This window comes from Tetrao urogallus (genome assembly GCF_951394365.1).
Source record: "Tetrao urogallus genome assembly, chromosome: 2".
NCBI lineage: Eukaryota > Metazoa > Chordata > Aves > Galliformes > Phasianidae > Tetrao > Tetrao urogallus.
The window spans coordinates 17,070,907-17,098,392 of NC_136814.1; the positions used below are offsets into that span (position 1 = coordinate 17,070,907).

Below are 27,486 nucleotides of genomic sequence, written 5' to 3' on the forward strand. Positions count from 1 at the left end.
ACATGATTATGTTTTGTAAAATTGCAGTGGAAGTTTAAAAATAGTGCTAAAAGTTGGCTAACTTCTGGCAGTAAAGGAAGAAGCTGTGGTGAGGAATCACTCTTGAAGAAAGCATGCTGGAGGGCCAGAAGAGTTGGCCATCAAATGATTGAAGTGATGGAAGGAACTGGCACATCCGACTATTACTAAAATTATAACTGTTGTTTTGGGGTAAATCGTAAAGCCTGTTGCCTGTTCAACCAGCAGATGTGGTTTTGTCTGCAGTGTTTGACCTCAAATGGAGTGTGATGGAAGATATATGATTACTTTTTCCAATGAGGTTAATACTGACTGATGTTTATGGAATGAATACTTTTCATTGGCTTCTTAACACACGTAACCCAAATTACAACCTTTATTTTCTGTTTTTCTTTTAAAATACATGAATTTGCAGTCTACAAATCACATGAACAGTTCTCTGATGACCTTATACAAGAAAGGAAATCCTGATTCAGTTCTAGTCACTCCAAAAAATGAACCAATGGAAGCCTCCACTCCTGTGCAAACAGCTCCTCAGTCAAGCACCCTTTCACCAGCATCTCAGGTTGAAACACGCATCTCTAAAGGTGGCTGGTTCATCGATAAGACTCCAAGTGGGAAAGACTTTTTCATTGACCTTTCTGAGGATGGAGAAGGAGATGAGAAGAAAGTGATTTCTGAGGTATTGTATTTTACAAACCCAATGTGATTTAGTAGCAGGTGGCTATAAATTCCTATGTAATTTAACAGGCTTCCGAAGACAGATACTAAGACCAAAAGGACTGTCTGTCTTTGTGGATTTTTAAAATTACATTTATTACAGATATACATGCTTTTTTAACTGCAGCAGAAATCTTAAATAGAAGGGAAGATTGGCTTGAGCCTTGTAGACTACAAATTTTTAGCTTGGTTTCTAAAGAAGATGAGGCTTAGGCCGTAGATCTGTCATGCCAGAAGTGATTTTTGAACCTTCTGGCAGATTTCAGTCCAAAAGTTAAGAAAACTTGTATAATTTTGGGGAAAGATGTAGTCCTTAGTAGTAGGGAGACCCAAATTAGTGCCCCTACTGAGGGAAAGGTAAGTGGAACTTCATTATTATTTATTCCATTTGCCAGCAACCAGTGTTACTATCACCAAGCATATTTTTTGCTGTAGCCATAGCATGTGGTCTCCCTTAGTCAGTGGCTACTTTCAGTGAGCCTGGAGAGATTGTTTGGATGGATGAGGATTGGGGAAGTTGAAAGGCTTGGAAGTGTATGGATGTATAATGCAGTTAAAAATGGAAGGTACCTCCTATCCAAACCTACTGCTGGCTTTGTAATTTTTCTCCATGTGTTTTGTTTTTTTTTTTCATTTCACAACCTTTGTTTAGCTATTGCAAGCTCTATTTATTTGTGGGAAACAACATTTAATTTTATTGTGTATTTTATTTTAATGAAGGGATAACTGCATTTACAGCTACCTTTTGAACAGACAAAGTGCTTATTGAATAGGCAGATTTGACAAATTATCTCTTGATTAGGTTAGATTGTGAGGTTTTTAGTTGTTGTAATTTGGTTATGAGTCTGTACTTCTAGCAAAAATGTGACTGATATAATATAAATGTGACTGATATAATGCTTGTAAAATAATAATTAAAAAAAAGACAAGGCAAAATTTAAATCTAAATAATGTGTAGTTAAGCATCATAGACACTGTGATGTTTTGTTCTTTGAAGTATTTGCAGGAATTCACTGACTGGTTATATTATTCTGTATTTATACATTAGAAATCAACAGAATTTTCTGTCTTGGAAAGTGAAAAAAAAAAGGCAAAGGGTAAAAGAGCAAAAAGGAAAAAAGAAGAATTTCCAGATGTAGATGAAGAAATTGAATCCATCTTACTTAAAGGGAAAGGTGAGAAGTTATTTTTGGCATGCTGCTCTAAACAGAGAGATGATGGTGGGTGACCATGGAATCCATTAGAATGGATTAGAATGGAGAGCTGTTACTTTTCTGAGGTACAAAGAAGTGACCTCAAGTGTGTTGTTCATAGGCTTAGCCTTTATGTTGCATTACAACATATTCCAGGCCTGTATGTGCTACCAAAAATAATACTGCTCCATGTACTTAGCTCACTGTTGAGGCTGAGATCTTTTTTGTTTTATATCAGTAACTTTGATTGTGCTTTGCCTAAATTTGCATGACTTATTTTCTCCTGAGCAGGTAAAAGTAAGGGACCAGAGCTTTACCGCCCATCAGTGAAGTTTGAGGATGTAGGAGGCAACGATGAAACTTTGAAGGTTAGTTTAAGTGTTGATTAAAACATCATGAGAAGTCCATCAGAATTCATCTGTGTGGCACTAAGAATAGTTGCTTATACCAACAGCAAGAGTTGCTGTTCTTTTTTTCCTCTGATCAATTTTTCTGAAAGCAGTCACTAACACTGTATTGATGAACCAAAGTTCTTTTTGTTTTGGTCTGTGTATAATATTAACAATTTATAGTACTATTTTATTTTTATTTTTTTCGTTTTAAATGGAGATATCTCTTGTTCTTAATAGGAAATATGCAAGATGCTGATTCATGTTCGTCATCCTGAAGTCTATCTCCACTTAGGTGTGGTTCCACCTCGTGGTTTTCTTCTACATGGACCACCAGGATGTGGAAAGACACTACTTGCACAGGCAATTGCTGGGGTAAAATAGCTCTAAATTTAGCTTTTTCCTTTCTTAACCATGTTTAGAAAGAGAAGAAATAACCCTTTTTCATGATAGAGTAGGTCTTTTCCTCTTTTCTCTGTTCTCTTAATCCAAACTACATTCATATTCACATCCTTCCCATCTGCATTTGTACTTTATGGGACCTCCTATGAAGAGGGGATGTAACTGAATTAATTGTGCTGAGGCATTCCCTGGTGCAGTAGAGGCACGAGTAATGGGAAGGTTATACATGGAAGGCACTTTTGTTAAAATTACCATAGCAAACTTGGCTTTTGTATTCAGTTCTAGTCATACAGCAAAATGGCTTTGAGGTTATTAACTTGAGGTTTAAAAAAATAAAATGAGGCTATGAATTATCTTTTTAAAAGGCACTTTCAGATTTATTCTTGAATACAAAATCTTCAGGTGTAAAAGATGTTATATTGGAAAATACTTATCCTTTAGGACAGTCAACATTCCTGCTGGTAATACTGTGCAGTGTTCCTCGTTTCTTTCAGGAACTTGAGCTCCCAATGCTGAAAGTGGCAGCAACAGAGATGGTGTCTGGAGTGTCGGGAGAATCTGAGCAGAAACTGAGAGAATTGTTTGATCAGGCTGTGGTAAGGCAGCCATTGGAAATAACATGGAGTTGTTTGCCTTTTTCTTTGTAGAGATTCATGTTTTGTTGCTGTGGTTTGAATTAGAGTGAATGATTAGTGACAATCTTTATAGCGTTGCACACAAGCTACAGTGTCTCCTTTTCTGTGACCAGAATTCTGTTGTACTGTCATGCAGTCACAGACCACAAAGGTTACTATTCTAAAGTCTTGACAGAAGGTAGTGTCAATGTAATGGGAGCAATGTAAATTATTTACCCATTTGGAGCTACTTGGAATTATTTCTAAAAATTAAAAAAAAAACCACCTATACAGGCTGTTTACTGTGCTTTTTTTTTTTTTGTTACAGGTTTTTATTGTAGTTTTTGTGTGGCTTTGAATTTGAGTTAAGGCTTTGGGCCTTTAGGCATGAAGTAAGAAGTTTGGGACAAATATCAAAGAGCAGAAGTAAAGTTGCATTTAAAGTTTTGCTCTGCTTTAATATGAATATTAAACACGTAAGAGAACTGAGCTGCTATGTATCAGACATTCAGATTTGCAATGATGAAACACTCTTGTGATAAAGATGCAACTTTCAGACATTGTGAGAAACAAAGAGAACCAGGATGAAATAATTTTAGTTTGAATGAAAGCAGGTTTTCTGTTTTGTTAATAACAAAATAATGAAGACAGTTTTCTGTTTCTGGTCTCTGAGAATATTCTTGTTTTCTAACTACTCCTTTATTCTCTTTCCCCATAATTGCATGCAAATGTTTAGGGTGTATATAAAACAGTGATAAATAGGGCAAAGTGCTTAATTTTGAAACTGTTAGATTATGATGTTTCAGGTTTCTACTATACTTCGATTTTCAGAAGGCCGTATTAAGATGTTGTTTAGAACAGAATTAAATAAGTGATCACAGAGTATTTAAAGTTCAATACCTTTTGTCTATATATTAGTTCATAAAAGGTTGCCTTAAAAGTTATTTTTAATAGATGAAATGCGTTGTAGAAAATAGGTTTAAAAATAAAAATCTGTTGCTGTTCCTGCTCATTTAAGTGTATTTTCCTCTTGGCTTTTGTACTTTTGTAGGGAAGGGGCCGTTCCACCGCATGTCGTGCATGTGCTGTGGAATCTTTGTGGCTCCGTTGTTTTCTTTGTCCTCTGTCAAAAGGAAGAAAAGTTGAACGACCGCTAGATGGCGCAGTTGGTGCCTGATAGCACTGAATGCTTGGGGCTTCAAACACCGCTTTTCTGACTGGGAATTCAGACTTTTTTAGATGATGATTCAAGTGTTTTCCATAAGTGTTCCTTTGCACCAGAAGTGCTTTTTGATAGCATAATCTTATGTCAATTAAATGCTGCTGTTATTGTTTTATGTTAGTGTTGGCTACTATGAATGCAAAGGGCTTGAAATGTTAGAATGCACCTGGTTAACTTTGTAATGATTAGTAACTCTTGTACCTAGCTCAATGCACCATGTGTCCTTTTCATTGATGAGATTGATGCAATCACCCCAAAAAGAGAAGTTGCTTCAAAGGACATGGAACGGAGAATTGTTGCCCAGCTCCTAACTTGTTTGGATGGTCAGTTTCACAAACCTCTGTACAGATCTTTCTAATTATCAATCTAATTAGCTTTTCTTTGTTAGTGACTTGTGGTTACTTTAGTGGAGATGGTAGTAATCGTTTTTCATGTTTTGGAACAGTTTACCTGTGTGTGAGGGGGGTGGGAAACTTCTAATAAATCCAAGGGGATGTTACTGCATTATTTTGACATCTTCTCTGTAAAAGGACTTGATGGGAGAATCTGTCAAATATTATTTGAAATGCATATTTCTGCTTAACTGTGCAAAACACCTGTTCTGGACAGTAGAAATAATGATATACAGCATCTTAGTGTGATTGTTGGTTACTTTGTGCTATTCTAAGTATTACTGCGTGTGGCAGAAACAGAGTAACACATATATCAGAATAAAGTTGGGAAGGTGGTTATGAGTACTAACTTTCTTTCCTTCCTTTAGACTTGAATAACGTGGCTGCCACAGCCCAGGTCCTCGTTATTGGAGCAACTAACAGACCTGACTCACTGGACCCTGCGCTGAGGCGAGCTGGGAGATTCGATCGAGAGATTTGTTTAGGGATACCAGATGAAGCAGCAAGAGAAAAGTATGTGTGATAAAGCTTCTTCCTTATGAAAAAAAATAAATTGAAGGTTTCCAAACAAATTAGGGAAAAGTACTTTTATTACGCTTAGTGCTTTTTGTGCCTGCATGCACATACATATCAGCACAAACTGAAAAGCACAGAAGAGATTTAAGTGTACTTGAGAGTGCATCTACTCTGTGGCTTGGTAGCTGTACACTTGGAGTGGTTTCCTTTCTTACATGCAAATCTCATTTTAGCACTATATTAATGGGTTATGTATCTCCCTACGTAACTATTGAATTAGGGACATAAACTAAGTATAGCACTTATTTTAGTCCTCTTGAGCACATTTTAAGAAGGCCCAGATTCTTCTGTTCTAGTTCTTGTAGAAATACAGCAGTCCAGGCATTAAGCCAGGCTGCAATCACCCTGCTGTGTGTTACTGGTATTTTTAATTCAAAAACCTGTGACCCTTAGATTAGATTTTAAAACATATATTTGTCTTTCATGGTTTTTTGCTACTGATTTCCACAACAGCAGAAAATGCATGAAGAGAAGTATAAAGGCAGCTGTGGCTTACTTTGTTGTCATGGGAAGGAAAGTAAAATTAAAGGATAAGTTACTGTAGCTCAAATAACCTTATTTGTGGGTTGAAAAAGCAAGCCATTTTACATGCAGCATTGATATGGTCATTCGTTATTGTCAGCATTGCTGCCATTCTTCCCTCTTTTCATTCCACCTCACTGCAGATTTATAGCTCTATATGTCTGTGTTCCTCTCCTTGGTTGTGGGAAAACGTGCAAGTGGTTAGAAGTTGAGACTGATTCATGAAAATTCTGATTCAATGGCATTTCTAATGTTAGTGTTAAAAATATGATGTCCCCAGAGATAGCGCTGCATCAGAGGGTGTGAGTTGTGAATAGATAAGCCACTGTGTGTAACAGAGATTGTGCACAAGTTGGAGCAGAGTTGCATTCTCACATTTCTTTGTTTGGTACAATTGTTTTATTCCTGTCCCTTGAGGTGTACCCTTATAGGAATACTTATTTCCTCCTTTTCTGTTTTGTCTTGGGGTGTTTTTTGTTTGGGGATTTTGTTCCCTGCATTAAGGTAAAGGATCATTTAGAAACAAATAAAAGGTGTAAGGAAACACAGCACTTAGCTGTCAGTTACATGGAGCTGTTCATTATTAGTGGTGAAACTGCATAGGCTTGAGTAATTTTAGCTCTTTGCATAAGAATGAGGTAGCAACTTGGCAGGAACTCCTTTTAGCTTGTTTTCCCAAATAAATCAGCCTAGTACAGTCAGATTGTTTCCTTTTTCAGTCACAAGCTTTTACCCACTGAATGACATTACCTGACTGATAGTGGTGTTTTTCACTTACCCTCCGAAAGGAAATAATGTGGCTTTCAGCTTAGTTACTTTGTAGCTGTGTGTAAACTGTACACACCTTACTGCTTCAGTTCATGTGGGCTGAAAGAGATCTTAAATCGTTGCTAGCTTTTTCATATGAAAATTTTTGAAAGGCCACTTTCATCTTTATTTTGCTGTTCTTTTTTTCCCTTCTTGATCAGAATTCTTCAGACGCTGTGTCGAAAACTTAAGCTCCCCGAGTCCTTTGACTTTCTTCATTTAGCACATCTGACTCCAGGTTATGTGGGTGCTGACCTGATGGCACTTTGTCGCGAGGCAGCCATGTGCACAGTGAACAGGGTGCTGATAAAATCTGAGAAGCAGCAAAGGAAATATGCACAGGCTGGAGGAAACACAGCTGAAGAAAGCGTGGGAATAGAAACAGAGATCCTGGTGAAAGAGAACAGCAAACAGCTTCCTTCTAAGGTATTTGTTCTCCAAAGTGCCTGTGTGTTGTCTTAACGCTGAGCTATTTTACAGCTGTGAAAGCCTTTGCTCAGAAACCCTTAAACGTCTGTGGCCAGTGTAGTGTTAAATTTAGATTTAGGCACATCAGTTTGGAAGCCAGAAGTTTAGCTCATAATGATCTGTATAATGGAACTGAACTACAGGCTCCCAAAAACCAGACCTTCTATAAATCATGCTAATATTTTACAAAAGGTGGGGTTTTGTAATTTGTTGTTGTTGTTGTTTGTGCTGTGGCGTTACACTGATTGTAAGAGAATTGTAAAAATACCAAAATTGCACTCAGTTTTTACCAGGCCATTTGCCTTGTCCTCATTGAAACATCTGTCATGATGCCCGACCATCTTCCCTAATGTGGTGGACTTAGAGCTAGCCGAAGTCTAGAAGTATTTATGCCATTTACATTTTCCTTCCAGCTGTGTGACTGTGTGCATTAAATCCCACGCAGTATGTAGTACCTACAGCAGGTTTGAGGAAGAGGCATTTAAAAACTCTGTGAAAGAGAAGTTGGATTAGTAAATGCAAATTTAGCTGCAGAGAAAGACCCTATTAACCTGTGGTACAGCTGGAATTCTGTTGCAGGAAATAGTGTTTGCAGTGCTGGAATTATTCTATGCCACAAGTGTTGTGGCATGTGTGACATGCTGGGGACAGTAAACCAGAATATCTTTATAGGCTTTTGGCCCCGTGGCCCCGTTGCTCAAAATTTTGAGCATATTGCTGACTGTATGCATTACATGCAGGATTCCTAAAGATTCATCTTGGAGAAGTTGAAGTGTTTTTAAGTCCACACTGCCATCAGATTCTGGTTTTAGAAGGACTGTCAAAAAAAATTGTTAATGTTATTAATAAAAAGCAGTGTAAAAACCTGCAGAGAGCCTTTGTGTGAAAGTAATAGGGCCATACTGCATACTTCCCAGTGTTTCCTGGGGCCTGATGTAACTACAAGAAAAGGGGAGGGACAGGTAGTGGCTGCTTTTATCAACAGCACCATGATCAAAGGAATTATTGAGGATAAGGAAGTCTAATCATAACAGAGACATATTTTGATAGCTGGCGGGAGGTTGACACAGTCTAATACAGGGTATTGTCATTAAAACAGTAGCATTATATTTATCATAGAAAAATAAACATATAAAACCCTTTTAAAATAATTCGCACAATTCAATAAACAAATCTGTTGGTCTCAACTATTTCATAGTTTCTCTTAATGCTTCTGTTAGAAAGGAGAGAGAGAGATCTAACAGAAAATATTGGGCTCTGTAAAACACGTTGTGATGAGTTTCAGGCCATCTTAGTTGCAACTAATACCAAGTGACAATTTTCCCACATTCTGCTGTGGAGAAAAACGTTGAAACTGGAAGGACTTCTGCAGCTTTTTATTCCCTTTGTCTTCTAGTGAAAATTCTAGTTTTACTTGAGGTGCAGTATCACGTTGCTTTCGTATGGCCTTTCTGTATTACAAGTGTTCTTTAATGAGCTGTTTTCTCAGATAGCTTCCCGAATTAGGAATTGGTTTTCACTAACTGTTACATACCTGTCTTCCCCAGCCCTTGGCAGGCCGTGCTCTGCAGGATGGAAAGTGTTAGAAAGCGTTTTGCTGTATCTCTTTGTTTTCCATTTGCCCAAACTTTATCAGGTCCTGGTTACAAAACCAGGTCTCGTCAGCCTGAGGAAATGAACTGCCAACTTGAAATCTTGTTTATTATTTTATTTATTTATTTATTTATTTATTTATTTATTTATTTTTAATTATTATTAATAAACTTGTTTATTACATTAAATAAACACTTGTCATCTAAGCGTGTATGTTAAGAGTTCTAAAGATTTACATGAAACGTGGTATTCCACAAATTGTCCAGTTTGGTAGAGTTGTGAGAGAAACAGCAGGGAAAAAATTGAGGACAGAATAGATGTGTTAGTTCTGGTTGTGTAGTATTTAAATCAAGATTGTTGTCTGTTGACGCTTTAACTGAAAAAAATTTACATAGTGCTTTTCTGGAGCACTTTTATTAATGTCAGTCTTGAATGCTATTTTTATGTTCTACGTTACATTATGCTATTATACACAATATTGTATATTTATATTATATATTGTCTGTATTATACACAATACTTTGTTTTACAATAATGAATATTATCACTGGAGGAAGTATTGCTCTAAAAAAAACCCTTGAAAAAGGTTTTAAACATCTTAACTTGTGCAATGTTTTCTCTGCATTTCTCTGTACCCTAAGGAAGAATTACGGAGACTTTTGGATTTGCTGAAGAAGCCAGAGCCCTTGCCTGAGGAACAGCTGCAGAAGCTGTGCATTGAGATGAATGATTTCATTGTCGCACTGTCATCAGTGCAGCCCTCTGCCAAGAGAGAAGGCTTTGTCACAATTCCTGATGTGACATGGGCAGATATTGGAGCCCTGGAGGATGTTCGGGAGGAGCTGACCATGGCAATATTGGTATGTGTTAATGTTACTTTTGAAGGGGTTTGTTTTTTTTGCTCCTCCCCCTATGCAGGAAAGAAAACTATTCCTCTATGTTTGTTTGTATTTATTTAAGCTATAATGTGTCGCTCGTGAGTTCTAGCGTGCTACAAACTAGAAATATTGCAACATCTTCATTTAAAATAGACTTCTATAATTTGGTTTCCAATTTGTTACAAGTCTGGTGCATGTATTAAATACTTCATTTTTTGTATTCAATATTTGATTTTTCAATATGCTCATTATTACTGAGTGCTAAGTATTCCAGAAGTTTTCTACCAATAACCTTAGTTAGACAGTTGCTATATGGGGGGAAAAAAAAAAAAAACAACATTGAGACTGCTTAATAGCCTTGCTGCTGGTCATAGCATAGAATCACTGAGGCTGAAAAAGACTCTAGGATCATCTAGTCCAACTGCTGGCCCATCCCCACCATGGCTGCTAATCCCATGTCCCTCTGTGCCACATCTCCATGGCTCATGAACACCTCCAGGGACTTTACCATCTCCCTGGGCAGCTTGTGCCACTGCCTCACCACTCTTGTCTCTGAATAATGATGCTTCTCCCTCTTTTGGGAGGTATTTATCAATGCAAGGTAATAAGATTCCTGTTGACTGACTGTGTATATTCATTTAAACTGTAAAGCATTAGAACTACTTGCTTATAAATGAATTTTCTTCCAGCTGCAACTGAAATGTTGGCTTTTTTGTCACAGATAACCATGATAACTTATTTCGTAGGCACCTGTGCGGAACCCAGAGCAGTTTAAAGCTCTGGGTCTGACTACTCCAGCTGGTGTTCTGCTTGCAGGGCCTCCTGGTTGTGGCAAAACACTATTGGCTAAGGTAATAAATTTTTCTGAACATGTTAAAAAATAATGGAGAGTCTTGGTGAAGTGGGTGTTTTTGTGAGAATGACTGAGTTTGGATGATAGTGCCAGAAGCATCAGATGATGCTTCCATTAAAAAAGTAGAAGTATCACTGTCCCATTAAAGAGAGAGCGCTTTGCTAAATCCTCCAACCTCTGACACTCTTAACTGCATACAGTGATGCTTCGTGCTCTTTTCAGTAGGTGACCAGTATGCTATGTTCCTTCTCCAGGTTTTTGTAGTTTTGTGGACAGAACCAAAGAATACATGAAAAAATGACTTTCTCTGTGTACATCTTTTTGATAGGCTGTGGCAAATGAATCTGGGCTGAACTTCATATCTGTGAAAGGTCCTGAACTGCTAAATATGGTATGTGCTGGTCATTGTGCTTCTGTTAGAAGCAACAGAAGTTGTGTTGTTTACTCTCTGCTTAAAATGTTCAGTAGTGATGGATGTCTTGTGATGTCTTGCTTAAGTACTTCTTGGTTTAAATTACTGTTTAATGTGTTACTGGGCAGATGGATCTTCTTGAGTGAAAGAGAATTTCTAAATGACCAACTACATGCATTAGTGCTGTTATGTAGATCAGAACAAAAATTCACATCAAAAGTGAGAACAATTGGTAATTGGTAGCAGCAAGTCAGCAGTTTGCAAAGTTTTTTGATTTCCAAGTTTGGTCATGTGTTTGGAGAATCTTCATCATAACAGAAGACTGAAACCTTGGGAAGCCATGGTTTTGAGCTGATCAGAGTAATTGATGAAGTTTTTATATGTTAACAGATAAAGGCACTGTAGTCTGATTATATTTTGTTAGAGTTAAGAGTGTTGAACTGAAAGGAGATGGCTGCATTCCATATCTTAGAAGAATGACAGTTATGGATTTATCAGTAATTTGGAAGCTGAAGCCAAAATACTGAATTTGTTTATTCTTTCTCCAAGCTTTTTGCTGTGTATTTCAAGTAATGCTATCAGCCAAGAAATATAAGTTAATGAAGAGTCCCATTTCCTTGTGAAGGGAAAAAGTGCTTGGCTGTGATTCAGAGACTGTGATGAGACATTAATTGTATCAAAACACGTATGTTTAGAAGAAGCTGTTTCCATTTGCAGCTTGACAAACCCACTCATAATGACTCAAAGTGAGATTCCGGCTTGTATTCCAGTTCCCTGTCTCCCAGTCCCTCTGTCCTTGAGCAATTCTGTTATGAACTTCAAATATTCATTGTGTTTTTACTCCCATTGTTTATAAGCAGATAAGGAGCAACAGGATCCTTAATGAAGATTGTACTTGTTATTTCTCATCATCAGAATGACAGCAAGTTAGATTAATTCCCTAGAAAGTAAGAATTCTCTTAAACTCTTAGAGTACTGGGAACTGCCAGAAGTGAGCTAATGACAACCAGTTCCCATGCACATCTAGTCCACTATTGTATTTAAGGCTGATTTTTTTCTTCCAAGCGTTATTGTCATGGCTTACACTGTTTCATTGTGATGTGTCACTCATTTCAGTATGTTGGTGAAAGCGAACGCGCTGTACGACAAGTATTCCAGCGTGCCAGGAATTCAGCCCCTTGTGTTATATTTTTTGATGAAGTTGATGCTTTGTGCCCTCGGAGGTCTGACCGTGAAGTGAGTCTGAAAATATTTTCATAAATAAACTCTCAGTTGTGCCTTTTGAGGCAATGTGCTAGCAATGTGTTATAAGCATTTTATTTTAAATTGTATAAAGCTTAATTATTGTGTTAGCATCTATGTATTTAAAAAATAATAGCTAGAGAATGTGACTGCCTACCAACTTGAGAAAGCCATAGGAAAAAATGAAGGAGTGCAGTTTAATACCATAATTAATTTCTGGCCAAATCCTGATACTTATATGCAATGTAATGCTTGCATGAAATGCATACAGAGTGGAACAGTGTGAGTAATGAGTATATTTGAGACCGGAGCAGGTCTGGAATGCATTGCACTTCAAAGCTATTCCACTCATCAAATTTCCTGTCTTGATTTTTGTTTTGGAGTTGTTATTTACATATACCTAAAATTAACATGTGCTTTGGGGATGGGGAGGTGTTGTTTCTGCTGCAGACTGCTTGTATGTTGAATGGAAAGGTGTTCTTTTTTTATGCAGAGAAAATGTGTCTGGTTTAATGATGTAGTGGGTCATTGGCTGAAAGAGATACATGCTGTTTTCAGTATAAAAGCTGAGTAAAGCACTGTTCAGATATTGCCATCCATGCCTTTAACAGAAGTTAAAGTTCCAATCTGTAGGAGAGAAGAGGTTGATCAGCTGTTTGAATTGAGTCATACCTTGTCTTCCAAATTTGCATACTTTTTTTTCCTCTGAAAGACAGCCAAGCTGAAATGTTCAGACTTGACTCCTTGAAAGTGCCGAGCTAGTGGTTTCCACAGAGCCTTAAAAGAGAATGTTGAGTATTAGCTATCACAGTAGGCAGTGGTGATAGCCAAGGAGTGGAATAAGCATGCTCTGGCCTTGCTATGTTTCCTTTCTGTAGCAGCAACAGGCAAAAACTGGTTGCGTAGACCAGCTTGTCCTGCTCTTACAGCCACTTTGAACAAGTAGAGGTGTTGTCTGAGCAGAGTGATGGCTGTCTTTTGCCAGCTGTAATTGAGATTCGCAAGTGTTTGGTGTTTTTACTGACTTCTTGAAGCCTGTATGCCTTTTCATCATCTATTCTGCTTATCTGTAGGCAAATGTATATTTTTGTATGTTTAATATACAGCGTTGCTCAAAACCATGAAGCAGTTTTGCTGCATATCTAAAACTGTTGTTCTCCAACTCCAGTGCTTTTTTTTGTCTCCCCAGCTCTAGGATGAAATTCAAATTAATCTATTGAATTAGGTCATAGAATCTTAGTACTATGAAGTTAACATTAAACTATGAGTTGCTCCTTTCCAGTGAGGACAGATGCAGAAACTGTTTTTTTTTGTTGTTTTTTTCAAAGCCCCAATAATGAGGACTTCTGGATTTTTTTGTTCAGGTAGATGGGAGAATACTTAGTACAATTATCTAAGTGTATTTAAGTGAGTCCTTCGTTTTTAATGGGGAAGAAAAGCTTTGCCAAGGTACAGCAAGCATAGGGATAACTTGTTTGTACCCCAAATTTATGCTGAGGATATGAAGAAATTCAGAATGCATCTGTATTAAAGATGTTAAATAGAAGCTTTCTTAGGGGAGTGTTTCTGTGTGGAGAATGAGTACATCTTTTGTTTCTTTTATTTTAAAATATTTACATTCTCACTGTTCTTGTTTTGTTTGTTTGTTTCTTTGTTTGGGTTTGTTTGTTTTGGCATATTTCTCCTTCTAAAGTCAGGAGCCAGTGTTCGAGTCGTGAACCAGTTGCTCACAGAAATGGATGGGCTGGAGAATCGCCAGCAGGTTTTCATTATGGCTGCCACAAACAGGCCAGGTGAGGACCCAAAAACCATAAGCAAGAGAGACATAACAAATCAAACATTACTTCTCTTGTCTGGAAATGACGTGTTCTTATATGTTTGAATTTAGTAATTAGCCATGTTTTGTACTTAAAATTACAATGTGTCATCAAATTCAATCCTTTCCTGATCAATTTATTTGGTTTCCAAATCTCAATATGGAGAGAACGTTAGGATTTATTGTGATGGAAAGCTTTGAAATTCCTAAAAGGGAACCATCATTCCTTTGTTTAAATAAATATGAAGTGCATCTAATTAATGAATTTGACCAAAGAGTAAATACTAATAATACTAGCACATGGCTGTGCTACATGGTTTTAATTTTTCAGGTTTTATAGAGAACTTGAGTCCCAAAGGTTGAGGAAAAGCCCAGTTCTGAGCTAGCAGTGTGACATGAATTTATTTGTAAGATGGGAAGTGCAGATCTGTTTTGAACTGCCATATGGGCTTTGCTTTGTAAAACTTCATTACTGCAGCTTTTGAGTTAGTGGGAGTTATGTCAATTCTTTGAATGCAGGCCATGCATTTGTTTCCATAATAAATGGATGAACACATCTTTAGCCTGGATTAGTAACTTCACACTGTTGGACGTGTGGCAAGTGCTGTTATCCCAACATGTAAAATGGAAACAGTATTTTCCATGCCAGTACTGTTAAAGAGCTTTTTAATGGAAAATTTAAGTGCATGATGCTGTAATACAATCCCTATTGAGAGTTTTTGTTTTGATTATTACAATTCATCTGTTGTGTAAACTTTATAATCTCATCTTAATAGGCAGCAAAACTTCCTTCTGCAGAGAGAGACAAAAACAGGAAAGTGCATTTGTGCCGATAGCAAGAGAAAGTCTGATCTAACACTGAGCACAGAAGTACAGGAAAGATATTCTTGTCTGGGCCTGCCATGGCAGTGTTGTGTTTCATCTGACTGGATTAAATTCGTACATCATCTTAAAAGTTGTTTTCTTTTTTCCTGCCATTCCTGTCACATTCACAATAGCTGGTTTTACCAGAGCATCTATGACCAGAGGCATCTATCTTGGGGGGGAGGGGGAAATGGTTTTTATACTCCAGAAAAAAATAGCGGAGCAATTTTTAATGTATGCATTCATTCCAGTTTTTGCCCTCTAAGCACAGGTGGCAGCTTGAGCAAAACTGTGTTCATCTTTCAGAAGGGGAGAAAGATCACACTGTGATAGGACCAGGTAGCTGGAATCTCAGTGGAGTCAAGCAAATGTTTTTATTTTCTCCTCCAAAATGGGTTTGTTTGGTTGGTTTTTTTTTTTTGCTGTAGCTGCCCAAGACATCTGTAGAGCTTACAGACTTAGTTTGTTATATTAAAAATACAATTTTCTGTATCTTCGGTGGGTGCTTCTGTGACTTTGGTCTTCACACTACTGTAGTACGTAGGATATGGATTTTTAGAATCCCATAGAAGTAGGGCAAGTAATACCTTCATCGTTTTTGTAGATGGGGAAACAGGGCATCAAGGAGCTAAGTCATTTAGAATCCAAGTATTTGTGCTGAAGCATGGACAGGAATGACAGGAATTTAGGTCTTTCCCAGATTATACGTCCTGTTTGTGTCTCTTGTTATACCAGTATAACAATGCTCAGTATTTATATCCTGATCTGCTGTTTGTAGAGGTTCTGTAGTGGAAACCGTGGTGCTGAAAGCTTGCTGGAGATTTCTATTACGTTTAAGTTTTAAATGTTTTTCTAAAAATTTCTGTGATAATTTTTGATTTCTTCTTCAGACATGGTAAGATCTGTAGTACTTCCTGGGAAACGAATTCTGTACTTTGAAGGTCTGTTTTGTGTCTTTGTGGGAATCTTATATTACCATCCATAAAGTTACTGAAATTAATGTGTAGTAGAAAAACAAACAAAAAATAAAATTGTGTGTGAGTAATTACGATTGGCCCCATGTACTTGTGAATTAATTTATCATGGTGGCTGTCATGCAGATTTGCAAGGTTAATATAGATAGAGTTTTTTCTAGCAGAACAAAATGAAAAACAGACTTTTGCCTTTTTACATATTGTGAGATTCCTCACTTGACTCTGCTAGGTCTGGCAGAAAAAATGTTCTACTGTATATTCAAGGAGAGTCGTCCTTGTTTGTGACCAGATGAAACTAGTGCTTACGAGCCATATTTGACCACATGTAGCTCAGCTGCACTGGGTAATAATGTCTCCTCCTGGACAGAGATGAAACTACTTCAGTCGATAGTCTTAGCATTCAGAGCTTCACCTCGTGGCATGAGCACTTTTTGAAACTCTGTTCAATTCCCTCCATGTATTACTTTTCATTTCCTAAGGGCACATCTCATTTCTGGATTATTTTGTCTTTTTCCCCCCCACCTAAGATATCATTGACCCAGCTATCCTGCGTCCTGGTAGACTGGATAAAACACTCTATGTGGGGTTGCCACCTCCTGAAGATCGCCTTGCTATTTTAAAGACAATCACCAAGGTGAGTATTTGGAAATGAATTCTTACCTGGAACCTCGGTGGAATGATGTAAAACAAATTAAGCCTGACAAAAGAATTGCAGGATCCTGTCTCATGAAGCATTTTTAAATATTGCACAAAGCCATGAAAATACACAATCAGCCACATCTGCTGCTAAATTTGCTCTAAGGGATGATAAATGTTGAGCAACGCTCACCTGTTAAACATAGAAGCTGCTGCCTTTATAGTCGCAATTTAAAGAGATTTAATTAAAAGATTCCTATCTATGTGAGTAAAGGGCCTGTAAGTGTTTTGTAAGCATTTTGAGGGAGGAAGGAGGTTTCTTCACATTCAGTGATATGATTCAATAGCTCCAGCTGTATTTACTCAATACTTAATTGTGACACTTAATTCTCTTTACGAGTAATAGCAAACATGTGATGAAGAAGCTGTAGGTCCAAGTATATGTTAAAACTTTAAAAATTGTTAAAATGTATAAAGATTTTAAATATTTTAAGGTGTAAAAATGTTAAAATAAAAAGACTGGTCCTCATGGGCCTTCCTTACTCTACTGGCACATTCCACCACTTGAGAGATTTGGATTTCTCTCAGTACAGCAGTAATCAAAGCCTTAGAAGAAGCCTTAGAATCAAAGCCTTGAATGCTTAGAAGCATCATGAATTATTCAGATATCTCCTACTTTTTCTAGTAGGTCAGCATTGATTTTTATGAGCAAGCATCCTATCAGATTTTCTAGAGCTGCAAAGGAGACCAGGTATTACTTATAGAGGAGATAAAGTGCTGATGTTATAAAAAATATGGAAAAATGTTATAAAAAGAGAACTCTCAGACTTACGTCAGCATAAAGTGATGGCATAGGCACTAGTTAATGCTGTAGGAGAATTCAGGAAGTTAGGACAAATTCAAGTGTATTTTTTCATGCCAAAATAGTTGTTCAAAAATCAAACTGTTGATATGAATTCAAAGTCTTACTTCCCTATGTTTGTTTCATTACTTCATTAAGGGAAAAAAAAAAGTATATATTTGCCATTAGCATTTTATTGTTTTTGAGTTTTATAAAAATGTGCCAGTAGAAAATTTATACAATGTGATTCTTGCCTTTTAAGAAACAGAGCAATAATTTGAGTGTTTAATCCAGATTACAAGCCATTTTTCAAACATCCTGTAATTCATCCATTACTACTTTTTTTATTTTGCAATTTATTTCAAAGGCTTTGAAACTTATTTAAAAGTTGGGCTTGTAAGATTGTTCTGACTTAAACTGCCTCCTTCTTCTGGAAGAAGTGGGTGATAATGGTCGGTTGTTAGACTTTCTAAAGGGAATGGAAAGATTCTCTGATTAGGATAGTGTATACTTGCTCTCTTCTTATTTTTTTTTTTTGACATACAGGTATTAATTCTCACTATTTCTTGCTGGAGAACCTTTGGATGTTTGTAACCATCAGTTACAAATCAGGTTATGATTAGACTAATTAGTGATTTTAGTAAAATGATGCAGCAGATTTTGGTTCAAGACTATGTGGGAGAAGAAGGTGGTATTAAACAAGACTTACTTCTGTTACTCTCAAACTGATCACTTGCTCACACTCTCACAGCCACGTGTAGTCACCAAGATGCATGCATCCAAGTGGAAAGGCCTGAATCACATCAAAGATAAGGACTTCAGAGTGTTCTGACCTCACTTCATCTCTTGGCTTCCTCTTGACTAGCAATGGCAAACTTGCTGTTAGAGAAAACTGTTTTCTAGGTTCTCAGACTCTTAGTTCAGCTGCTGTAGATCTTGGTGAGTTTGCTGCAAATTGTCCTTGTTCTCTTCTTCTGAATAACTTTATGGACACAATCTGCACAACACAAGAGGAGTGGTACATCTGATGTGGTAACCTTGTCATTATCCTGTTATCAGAGCACAGATTTTCTATTGACAAACAATCTCTGCTGTGACCTTATCTGATTATGGTCTTCCCTGTTATCATAAGCAACACATTGCACAGTGTTTACCAGCTTGATTCCTGTCTTTAGTTATCAGTGCGTGTTATTTTTGGAATGCCAGACATTTCCATGCACGCTTAATTCGTATTAGTCGATGTTTTGGCTACAAATCTTTATAATGAAGATGTTAAGTCACTAATTGATTATTTTTCTCAGTTTTTAGTTAAATGACCCTGAGGATAATTAGAGGGCTGTAGAACCTTTTCCATGGACTGTTCAGCCTGGAGAAGAGGAGGCTTGGGAGAGAACTTATAAGTTGCCTTTCAGTACTTTTTGAGGGTCTACAGTGGGGAGGGACTCATTATAGGGAGTGTAGTGATGGACCAAGGCTTAGAGTTATAAGGACGATTTAGGTTAGGTGTTAGAGAGAGACATTCTTTGCTCAGTGGTGAGGCGCTGGTACAGCATATCCAAAGAAGCTGTGGTGCTTGTGAATTTCAAGGTCAGGTTGGATGGGGCCCTGGACAGCCTGAGCTGGGGGGGCCAGCCCTGCCTGTGGCTGGGGGTTGGGGCTGGATGATCTTCCAACCCAAGACACTCCATGATTCTGTGATTTTAAGATGCCAGCAGAAATGAGATTCATTCCATGAGTGAATTTTGTTGCTTAGTTCCATGCTCGTTCCATGATGAGAATGGTGCTGTTCTCACTGTACTACTACTGCATTTATAGAGTTCTTACAAAGTTAGGTAAAGATCAGTATTTCTAATGTTAAGAACAGGAAATATGTTATTCTCTTGAAAAATATATAGGAGACGTTTTTCTGTCCCCAGGTTCCTGTAGATATTTTAAATTAACTGAAATGCCTTATTCTCTGTCAGACTTCATCCCTGCACTGTGAGTAAGAAAACTTGAACAATCTCTGTGCAGGAGCACATGTTTAAGTGGGCACTCAGATAAAACAAAAGATGTTATCTAGATGTGTGGGGATTCTGGGTGATGGTAGTGATTCCCCAAAATCCTAGAGGAATACTTGCACAGTAACGTTGAAGGAAAATCTGCTTACAAAGGCAGTGGGAGGAGTAGGAAGGGGAGTTGTGAGAGCAGTGGGGGATAAGGAAACACCATAGATGGAGTTTGAAGCTTTGAGTTTTATTTCAGATAACTTGTACAAATCAGTCATTTTCAAATTGCATATTAATTATGCAAGAGAAGCATGTCTTCACACGCCTATGTTCCCAGTGTACTGATGTTCCTGTAAGCTCCATCAGCTTCTCTGTTGCACGTAGTGCTGAGCTCATCCCACTCACAAAATGCTCAATGTATTCTACTCACAGTAATTGGTAAAATGTTTCTTGTTAGTAGAGGTGTCTCACTGCCTTGCAGTCTTGTACAATTATTAAAGTATCCCACATGCAATTGTATAGAGCTTCCTTGTGCCCATGTTAGGGTCTCTTATCCTTTCAAGGTGTTTCAACATGAGGCTGTTCCCTTGCCTCTTTTTCTTCCTTTCCAAGTTGGCATTCTACCCAAGGTTCATTAGGAATTGCTCTCTTAGTCTACCTAGGCCCCCCTCCTTGATTATTTGACTGTCAGTTTCCTGTTCAAGGCTTTTAATTTGCCAGTTGCTATACACTTTATTTCTTTATCTTGAAGGCGTTTTAGGTATGTGGTACTTCAGGTTCACCTGAACAAGTCAGAAAAGGATTATTTGTGTATTCCTGTCAAATGAGTTAAATTTCATGGCAGAACTGAATCAGTCCTATCAAAAAATGTCCTTTCACATCTAAATTCAGGTATTAGTTCATACTGTAGACATCCAGAATCTCTATACTGCCTTGATATTGCTTTACTGTACGGGCTTATAGTATTTGAAATGATTTTGTTGGCTGGCTTATACAACATATAATGCTGAATATTTTTTGTTGTTGGAGATGCAAAAATAAAAATAAGCCACTTCTGTGGTCTTCATGGAGAAAGCAGCACTAGTATGCACGCTTGGTGTCAACAAGACTACTTTCTATATGAACTCAAAGAATCCAGAATGAAAAACTTCCAGGTCTGAAAGTGTATGTTTGTCTAGAATATAAAAGGTATGCAGTAATTAAGTTTTAAAGGTGATGAGGCAAGACTAAATCCATGCCTATTGCTGAGCTATATGATTTCAACATCTAACAAAAGTGGAGGAAGTTCAGATAAACAGTGCTGTTGATATAAGCAGCTACGTGAGCACGTCTGTGTATGCAGTGGTGTCAGTGTGACCACACTGTGACAAGCTGGCTGTCGTTTTGACAACAGAAAATCTAATCTGCTGGTGGGAAGTTACAGTTGACATCATAAATTATTTCATAATTAAATGCTGTTAAGGCTGATGATCCTTCCTGTCAGTTTGACATAAAAACAATGGTGGTATTTGTGAATATCTCAGAAAGTTTCTCAGACTCCTTTATTCCCTGTTTGGTAAAATTAATCACTTAGGAGATGGCATGTGTAAAAAAAAAAAAATAAATAAATTAAAAAAAAAATATATATATATATATGTATGTATGTATGTGTGTGTATATATATATATATATTTATACACATGTGTAATAATAATCAAAACAAAAACTTACATTTTTATCTTTCACTATCAACTCACTTAGGATGGCACCCGGCCTCCGCTAGATATAGATGTAAACCTTGAAGAAATTGCTTACAGTCAACAATGTGATTGTTATACGTGAGTATTTCCTAATTTTTACTTTAATTTTAGTGTGCAGTGATGCACAGTAATTTGTGCTGTTTTTTTTACGTTCATTTGTGCATTTTTCCAAAGACTGGGTGGGAGTCTATGGATGCTAAAATCTTTGTCATCTGGGATAGCCTTCTTCATCTTGTAAATCCAGATCAGGAGAGACTACTTTTTCATCTTAACATTGCTTGGCCTTATATTTCTTGCATCATCTGAGGATAAAAGAGCCCTGTTTAAGTTGTTGATCCATATACAGTGATGATGAAAGCAAATAGGTTAAACAACCAGAACTAACTTGTTCTCTCACACAACTGAAAGCGATGTGACACAGTAATAGCGAGGGCCTATTCCAACCTGCGCTTTGTGAATACTGACGTATGTTTTTTAGGAAATCTTGATAACCATCTCTGTCAGAGTAATTTGCAAAGTCGGTGTTTTACAGAACTCCAGAAAGTTTCAATCTGTTAGATATTTTAGTATTTGTGTTACTAGTTGATTATTTTCTGGAGTTCACAAAAGATAATGACATACCGCATGTCACAATATTGCTTTTGAGTCTAGAAGTCGAGGCTACCACAGCAATCATTTATAGTTTGTCTGTGTTTTAGATCTAGGAAAGAGGAGCTTGTGTTCTCTCCCCAGCCTGGGGCAGAGGGGTGGGGAGTGTTTAAATACAGGAATAGTCCTGCCATCACCAAAGGAAACATGGGGTGTTAATTGCAAGTGTTTTATTTCAGCAGTTTGCACTAGTCTGAAGGCTTGTGAAAAGTTTAACAGCTGGAAACTGGGAACAAGGTTTCAAAAGTCTGTTCTGACCACATTTTGTGGATGATGTTATTTTACGAGCATGTTCATTTATCTGGAGATCCAGCTTTAGGCAATAACTCTGTGTTGTAATAATGGCTGATTTCATTTGAATCTTTCATAAAACCAATTGAAAAAAAAAAAAAAGTATCATGTTCCCACTGAGTGCACAACATTAAACAATTCCTGGATATTTTTGATGAGGCTAAATGGATTTTGCCTCTTCCCCTGATTCTCATTCTTTTGATCTAAATCTGAGGCTGAAAGCTGGAGGGTTTCATTCCACGATAGAGCTTGCAGCACTGGACAGTCCTTGAACATCTTCTCAGAGTTCATACAGTGATCCTTCTCTGTCATATTTTGCTTTCTTTCTTCTGAAGGTACCCAATAGCTTTTCTGTGCTCTTTCTGTTGGGTAGAAGGAAGAATGCAACCATGTACAAGAGAGAAAAGGGGAATGTAGCCCACTGACAACATTTTAACTATTGATGCATTTAGCTCTGCAATTAAACGATCTTCAATTTCTAAGCCTGCAAGATATTCTAGGTCTTAAATTGAAACTAGAGTATTTTTTCATTTTTTAAATGTAATAATTTATATGGTAGGTATTTAAGGAGCTTTTGCAAATTCCCTTACCTTTTGCCAATCTCCTCTAACTATCTGTAGTGTCTTCTGTATCTATAGATTTGATAAACTCACTCTAAAATAACTTGCTCTGGTTTTGTACATAGAGGTGCAGACCTTTCTGCTTTAGTGCGTGAGGCTTCGATTTGTGCACTGAGACAGGAAATGGCCCTGCCAAGCACTGAAAGCAAGAAAGGTAAGAAAGCTTTCCAAAAATCCTAACTGAACAGTGAGAAGATAAATGGAATGTGAAGTGTTTAATACAAGTCCAGATGTGTTTGCTTTCATAAATGGTTGATAACTACTGATCCAAACAAAAATCAAGTCAGATTTGTTTTCAGAAAATGTATGAAGCAGTTATAGTGGAGAGGAACAGGGAAAAACCACTGATCCTGGAGCCCACTTGCTCTTCTGAACTTATCAAAAGTCAGCATTAAATGGCAGTATAAGCAGATAATTTACATGCCTGACTGAATACATCATTGCCCAATTTTCACATAATTATCAAAGACTAATTATACTGATCTATTTGCAGATTTGAGTAGCAGTAGCAGCAGTAGTTCCAAGCCTGCCTTTGGCATGCAATTGCATTGTGTAATTATGGGCAAGCAATCAGTAGTAATGGTGCTAGGAAAAGTTGAGTGTTTTTCATTTTAGGTGTTGAGCTTATCTTTGGCTTTTATTTATCCTGGCCTTTTTGCCAAGATTTTAACAGGGAGTTAAAATTGTTTCATGTGCAATTTCTGCCTTTTCTATATCTCTACAATTGTTTCATTTTTCTTTCCTTTCCTCAGTGCATTCAGATAAGAAAATGTAATTGAAAACTGCTCTTTGTGTGCATCTATTTTTTTTCTTCCAATAACTTCTTCTGTTATTTTACTTAAGTCAAAATGAGAATGGTAAGATGGAAAGCTAAGGTGTCAGATGGCCTTGAAAAACATATTCAGCTTTCATTATGCTTCTGATTTGTGAGAGTCACACTGGCATTTTGTGGTTCTGAATCATTCTTTTTGATCCCAGCCCCTTGCTGTAAGGGGAAGTGAGCAATTCAACGTAGAGGGAGAAAAAGAAGAGTCTACAAAAAGTCACACTGTTGTATGAAGGGATTACTCATTTGCTTGCTTTTGATTCTTAGATGGAAATCTTTGAACTTATCCTGTTTGGCTTTATAACTGTTCCAGATGGAGCACATTTGATTCAAAGATGTTATTCACTTCAGTCTGGTCTTTAAGCCCGAGGTCCCAGCCTGACCACTGATTGTATTGATCAGTGGCAGCCAGGAAGTCCATCAAATGGGCACAGATTGATCCACATGCATAGCAGCTGTTTGTGTGGGATGTGGAGTTCCAGGGTGTCACCCTTAGCCAGTATGAAAGGTGAAAGGTACAATTTGATTTGAAGCCTTGTTCATTTACACCTTCAGAAGGGCAGTGCGCTTACACAATCTGGGAGTTTCTTTCTTCAGTCTTACTACAGGACACACGCAAGGCTTGAAATCATCTATAAAGCTGATCTCGTTAAGCAAAGAGTATGTGGAGTTTTTCTAAGAACTCTTGTTCTTAGCTGCTAAAAACAAGTGTGATTTACTAACTGAGATAAAGCTTTGCATTTCTGCTGTCCTTGCTTGGTATTTTTGAATTAAAAGTATTATAGGAAGCAGTTATCCTTTACTCATCTAGATAAACAAGAAAAATCTTATTTGTTCAAATATGTAACTCAAGTTTAAATATAATGCCTGGAAAGAAATGTTGATATATTTTGTGATTTGAATGCAACATGGGGGAAAAAAAAATTGCTAAAAGTAACCACACATACTTAATTTCCCCACACTAAATAGTTTTGCAGGCAAAAAAAGCAAGGCAAGCTATATGAATGCAAGTAGCAAAGGTACAGATTACTGACACTAACAAGCACTGTGCCTGCTCTTACCGCACAGGAAATGCAAAGCCCCCAACATACTCTTGCTGAGAGGTAAACTTTTACATAGCAGTAGATGAGTGAATGCTTGTCACAGCAAATACGTTTAGATTTGTATCACAAACTATTTCACCAGAACTTTTTCTGATAGTCAATGAGGAAGACACTAAGGACATCACTAATGCTGTTTTCTTTTTATTCTCCCTTTAGCTGAGACTATATTTTGTTTAATAATTCAAGTAAACAGACTTTTAAAAAGTGAAAGCAAACAATTCTTATTGCTGTCTTTTTATAATTAATGGAGTTTTGATGACTTGCTATTGAAGGCACATGACTTCTGTGAAGTTGAGCTTTTTCCTCACTAACTGTAGGTGTTGTCTTGGGGAAATAGGATACTTACATTCAGATGTTAAGTTTACACCTTTTATTTTTTTTACTAGTATAAAATCATATTGTAGTGGGAATCTTGAATGAAAGATTCAGAGAACCAAGATGAGAAGCAGCAAAGCTGTATGCTTAGTTTGCTGAACTTAATCTGCATCTTGAACACGTTCTCATATTTAGGCATCTCCACCTGCTATGCAGCAGAACACTTTTCTGAATTCTGACATCAAATATATTGAAAAGTTTAAAGTTTTGTAACATCTGCACATCCTATTCTCATGACAAACATGTCTGCAAAGGCACTGGCTGTACATATCCCTGGAAGCAAAAGGTTTCTTAATGAAATGCATGAAAAATGCACCAAATTAACTCGAAGCATACTTTTGTTTACCTCTACCTTTGATAACTATGCATGCTAGCACTGTACTGAATCCGTGGTAGTGGCATCTAGACTACAGAAGGGTTGCTTTCTGAGAACAGAGGAAGCCATGATTTATTTGAGGTATGCTTACCTGGTAGCAGACCAGAAAAACCAAACCACAAACCTGTTCCTGAAGTATGGTTAGGAAAAAATTACTCCAGGCAGCTGCTTTAGGGTCAGAAAGGGGATTTGTATACACACACAAAAAAAAACAGCAACTGAAAAAGTAAAGACAGCTTTCAGTTCTGGTTGAGGTCAAACAAAATGATATGAAGTGAATTATTTAGGAATTGAGCATCTTGTGGTGGAATCTGGATAACAATCTAGGTATTCAAATAAACATAATTAAATATTAATTTATACATTTATATAAATTTCTAGGTGTTTATTACATAGCATTCCATAGGGAAGCTTGATGTTGAACATGTCTAAGATAGTAAAGCCCAGAAATAAAAGCAGCAGGATTAGCACATGGAATTATAATATATAATAATTTGCATTATAATACATGCAAAAAAGAAATCACTTGATGTCACATACCTGCAGTCTCCCTGTATAATATATTCACTTTGTTTTTAAGGAGGAATCAAGATTTCCCATAAACACTTTGAAGAAGCTTTTAGAAAAGTGAAATCTTCAGTATCAAAAAAGGTAAGAACAGCTTCAGGTGTGCGAGGCTGACCGCCCCTCTGAAAAGGGTTCTTTTTATTTGCTAGAGACTGGTAGAAGTACTTAAAGCTGCAAACTATTTGCATGCATTTCACTAACTACTGACGCTACCTGTTTCTGCGTTAAACAAACCAGACTTTCATTTCTGAACTTCTGGGAAACACCTCCCTCTTCATCTGCAGATAAATGGTTTGTGGTAAATGCATTACCACAGTGCCAAGGTTAGCATTTAGGGTAGTACCTTGAACTTTTAATTGATATTTCCAGACTAGTTATTCACCTGACCCTCACCTCTTAAATGAATATTCCACAGGCACAAAAGTCAAGGCAATGCACTTTGCCACCACTATTTTCCCCCCAATGGATGTGCACCTAAAGGTGCTCAGCCATCTCTGTTAAGGTGAAGATGCATCATTTAGAGATAAAGTTTTCTTTATGTCCTATCATTTTTGTTTTTAAATCATTTGCATTTGTCAAGGAAGTTCATTTTAAAGGTTATCTTATGACTAGTTATTTTGAAAGTTGCTCAGTTATCTTAATTACTATAATTGAGAAGATAATATAGAAATTGCTAGTTAATAGCTCTACCTGTACAGCCAGGAGTGTTCATCAAAATAAATATTTTGAACTATCTTTTAAAGTACAGAATACTGATCCCCCATTTCCATATGCTATTTCTTACCTGCTAGATAAATTGAATCAAGCAAATCTCTACATACTCTCCTGTCAATACTGGGAAACAGCTGAATCTGACTGATTCATTTCTCAGTCTTTTCCCTCCTACATACATCTCTCAGTTGACTTACTGTGTATTTGATTGACCTGAGGCTAACCATAAGTTATTTTTGAAGCCAGATATCTACTGAATGCTGCTAATTTTAGTAGAAGTTAACATTTTTAAAGTATTCACTTCCTCAAAACTATCATTTTGAGTGATTGGTGGAAAGGTAAAGGAACAGTTACTGTTAACCAAGACCAGCAAAAGATATACTTGTCTGCTTATTTTTGGCAGAAGTAGACAAGAGAGTGACAATTTGGGAGCTCTCCTGGCAAAAAGAACACTAGTGCTCTTGTGATGTTCTGAGCCTAGCATGGCAACGTGAATGACATGAACTCTGCCAAAGCCTTCTGTTAACTACATACCACTGCTGAAAGCCTCATTCACAAGGCCAGCAGGATCTTGTTTGCCCTTAGTTAGCTTTCCTTCTGGTAAATATTTTAAAAGTAGAGCTAGTGTCTCATATAGGTGGTAAGTTTTGGGTTTTTTTTTGTTTTTTTTTTTGTTTTTTTTAAAAAAAAAAGACAGAAGACAAGCTCTTAAGTGCTGCATATGTTTTTTTCCCATTGTCTAAAGTCTTGTCTTTGCACTTTCAGGATCAAATAATGTATGAAGAACTGCGTCAGTCACTGTGCAGGTGA

General features: G+C 37.1%; 1 protein-coding gene across 2 annotated transcripts in view; it reads left to right on the forward strand.

Moving 5' to 3' along the window:
* Positions 1-27,486, forward strand: part of NVL (nuclear VCP like) — a gene marked incomplete at both ends in the record, with an annotated part of 30,572 nt that extends 3,086 nt beyond the window's left edge. The window contains 18 exons of one of the 2 annotated variants that reach the window (XM_079532631.1): positions 434-700; positions 1,787-1,913; positions 2,223-2,299; positions 2,561-2,695; positions 3,217-3,318; positions 4,764-4,881; positions 5,319-5,463; positions 7,017-7,281; positions 9,558-9,776; positions 10,541-10,645; positions 10,976-11,038; positions 12,176-12,295; positions 13,995-14,094; positions 16,483-16,589; positions 21,161-21,237; positions 22,784-22,872; positions 25,979-26,049; positions 27,442-27,486. In XM_079532631.1, the coding sequence (XP_079388757.1) occupies positions 434-700; positions 1,787-1,913; positions 2,223-2,299; positions 2,561-2,695; positions 3,217-3,318; positions 4,764-4,881; positions 5,319-5,463; positions 7,017-7,281; positions 9,558-9,776; positions 10,541-10,645; positions 10,976-11,038; positions 12,176-12,295; positions 13,995-14,094; positions 16,483-16,589; positions 21,161-21,237; positions 22,784-22,872; positions 25,979-26,049; positions 27,442-27,486 (2,232 nt within the window). The remainder of the gene's footprint in view (positions 1-433; positions 701-1,786; positions 1,914-2,222; positions 2,300-2,560; positions 2,696-3,216; positions 3,319-4,763; positions 4,882-5,318; positions 5,464-7,016; positions 7,282-9,557; positions 9,777-10,540; positions 10,646-10,975; positions 11,039-12,175; positions 12,296-13,994; positions 14,095-16,482; positions 16,590-21,160; positions 21,238-22,783; positions 22,873-25,978; positions 26,050-27,441) is intronic. The other variant, XM_079532632.1, reaches the window with a different exon arrangement.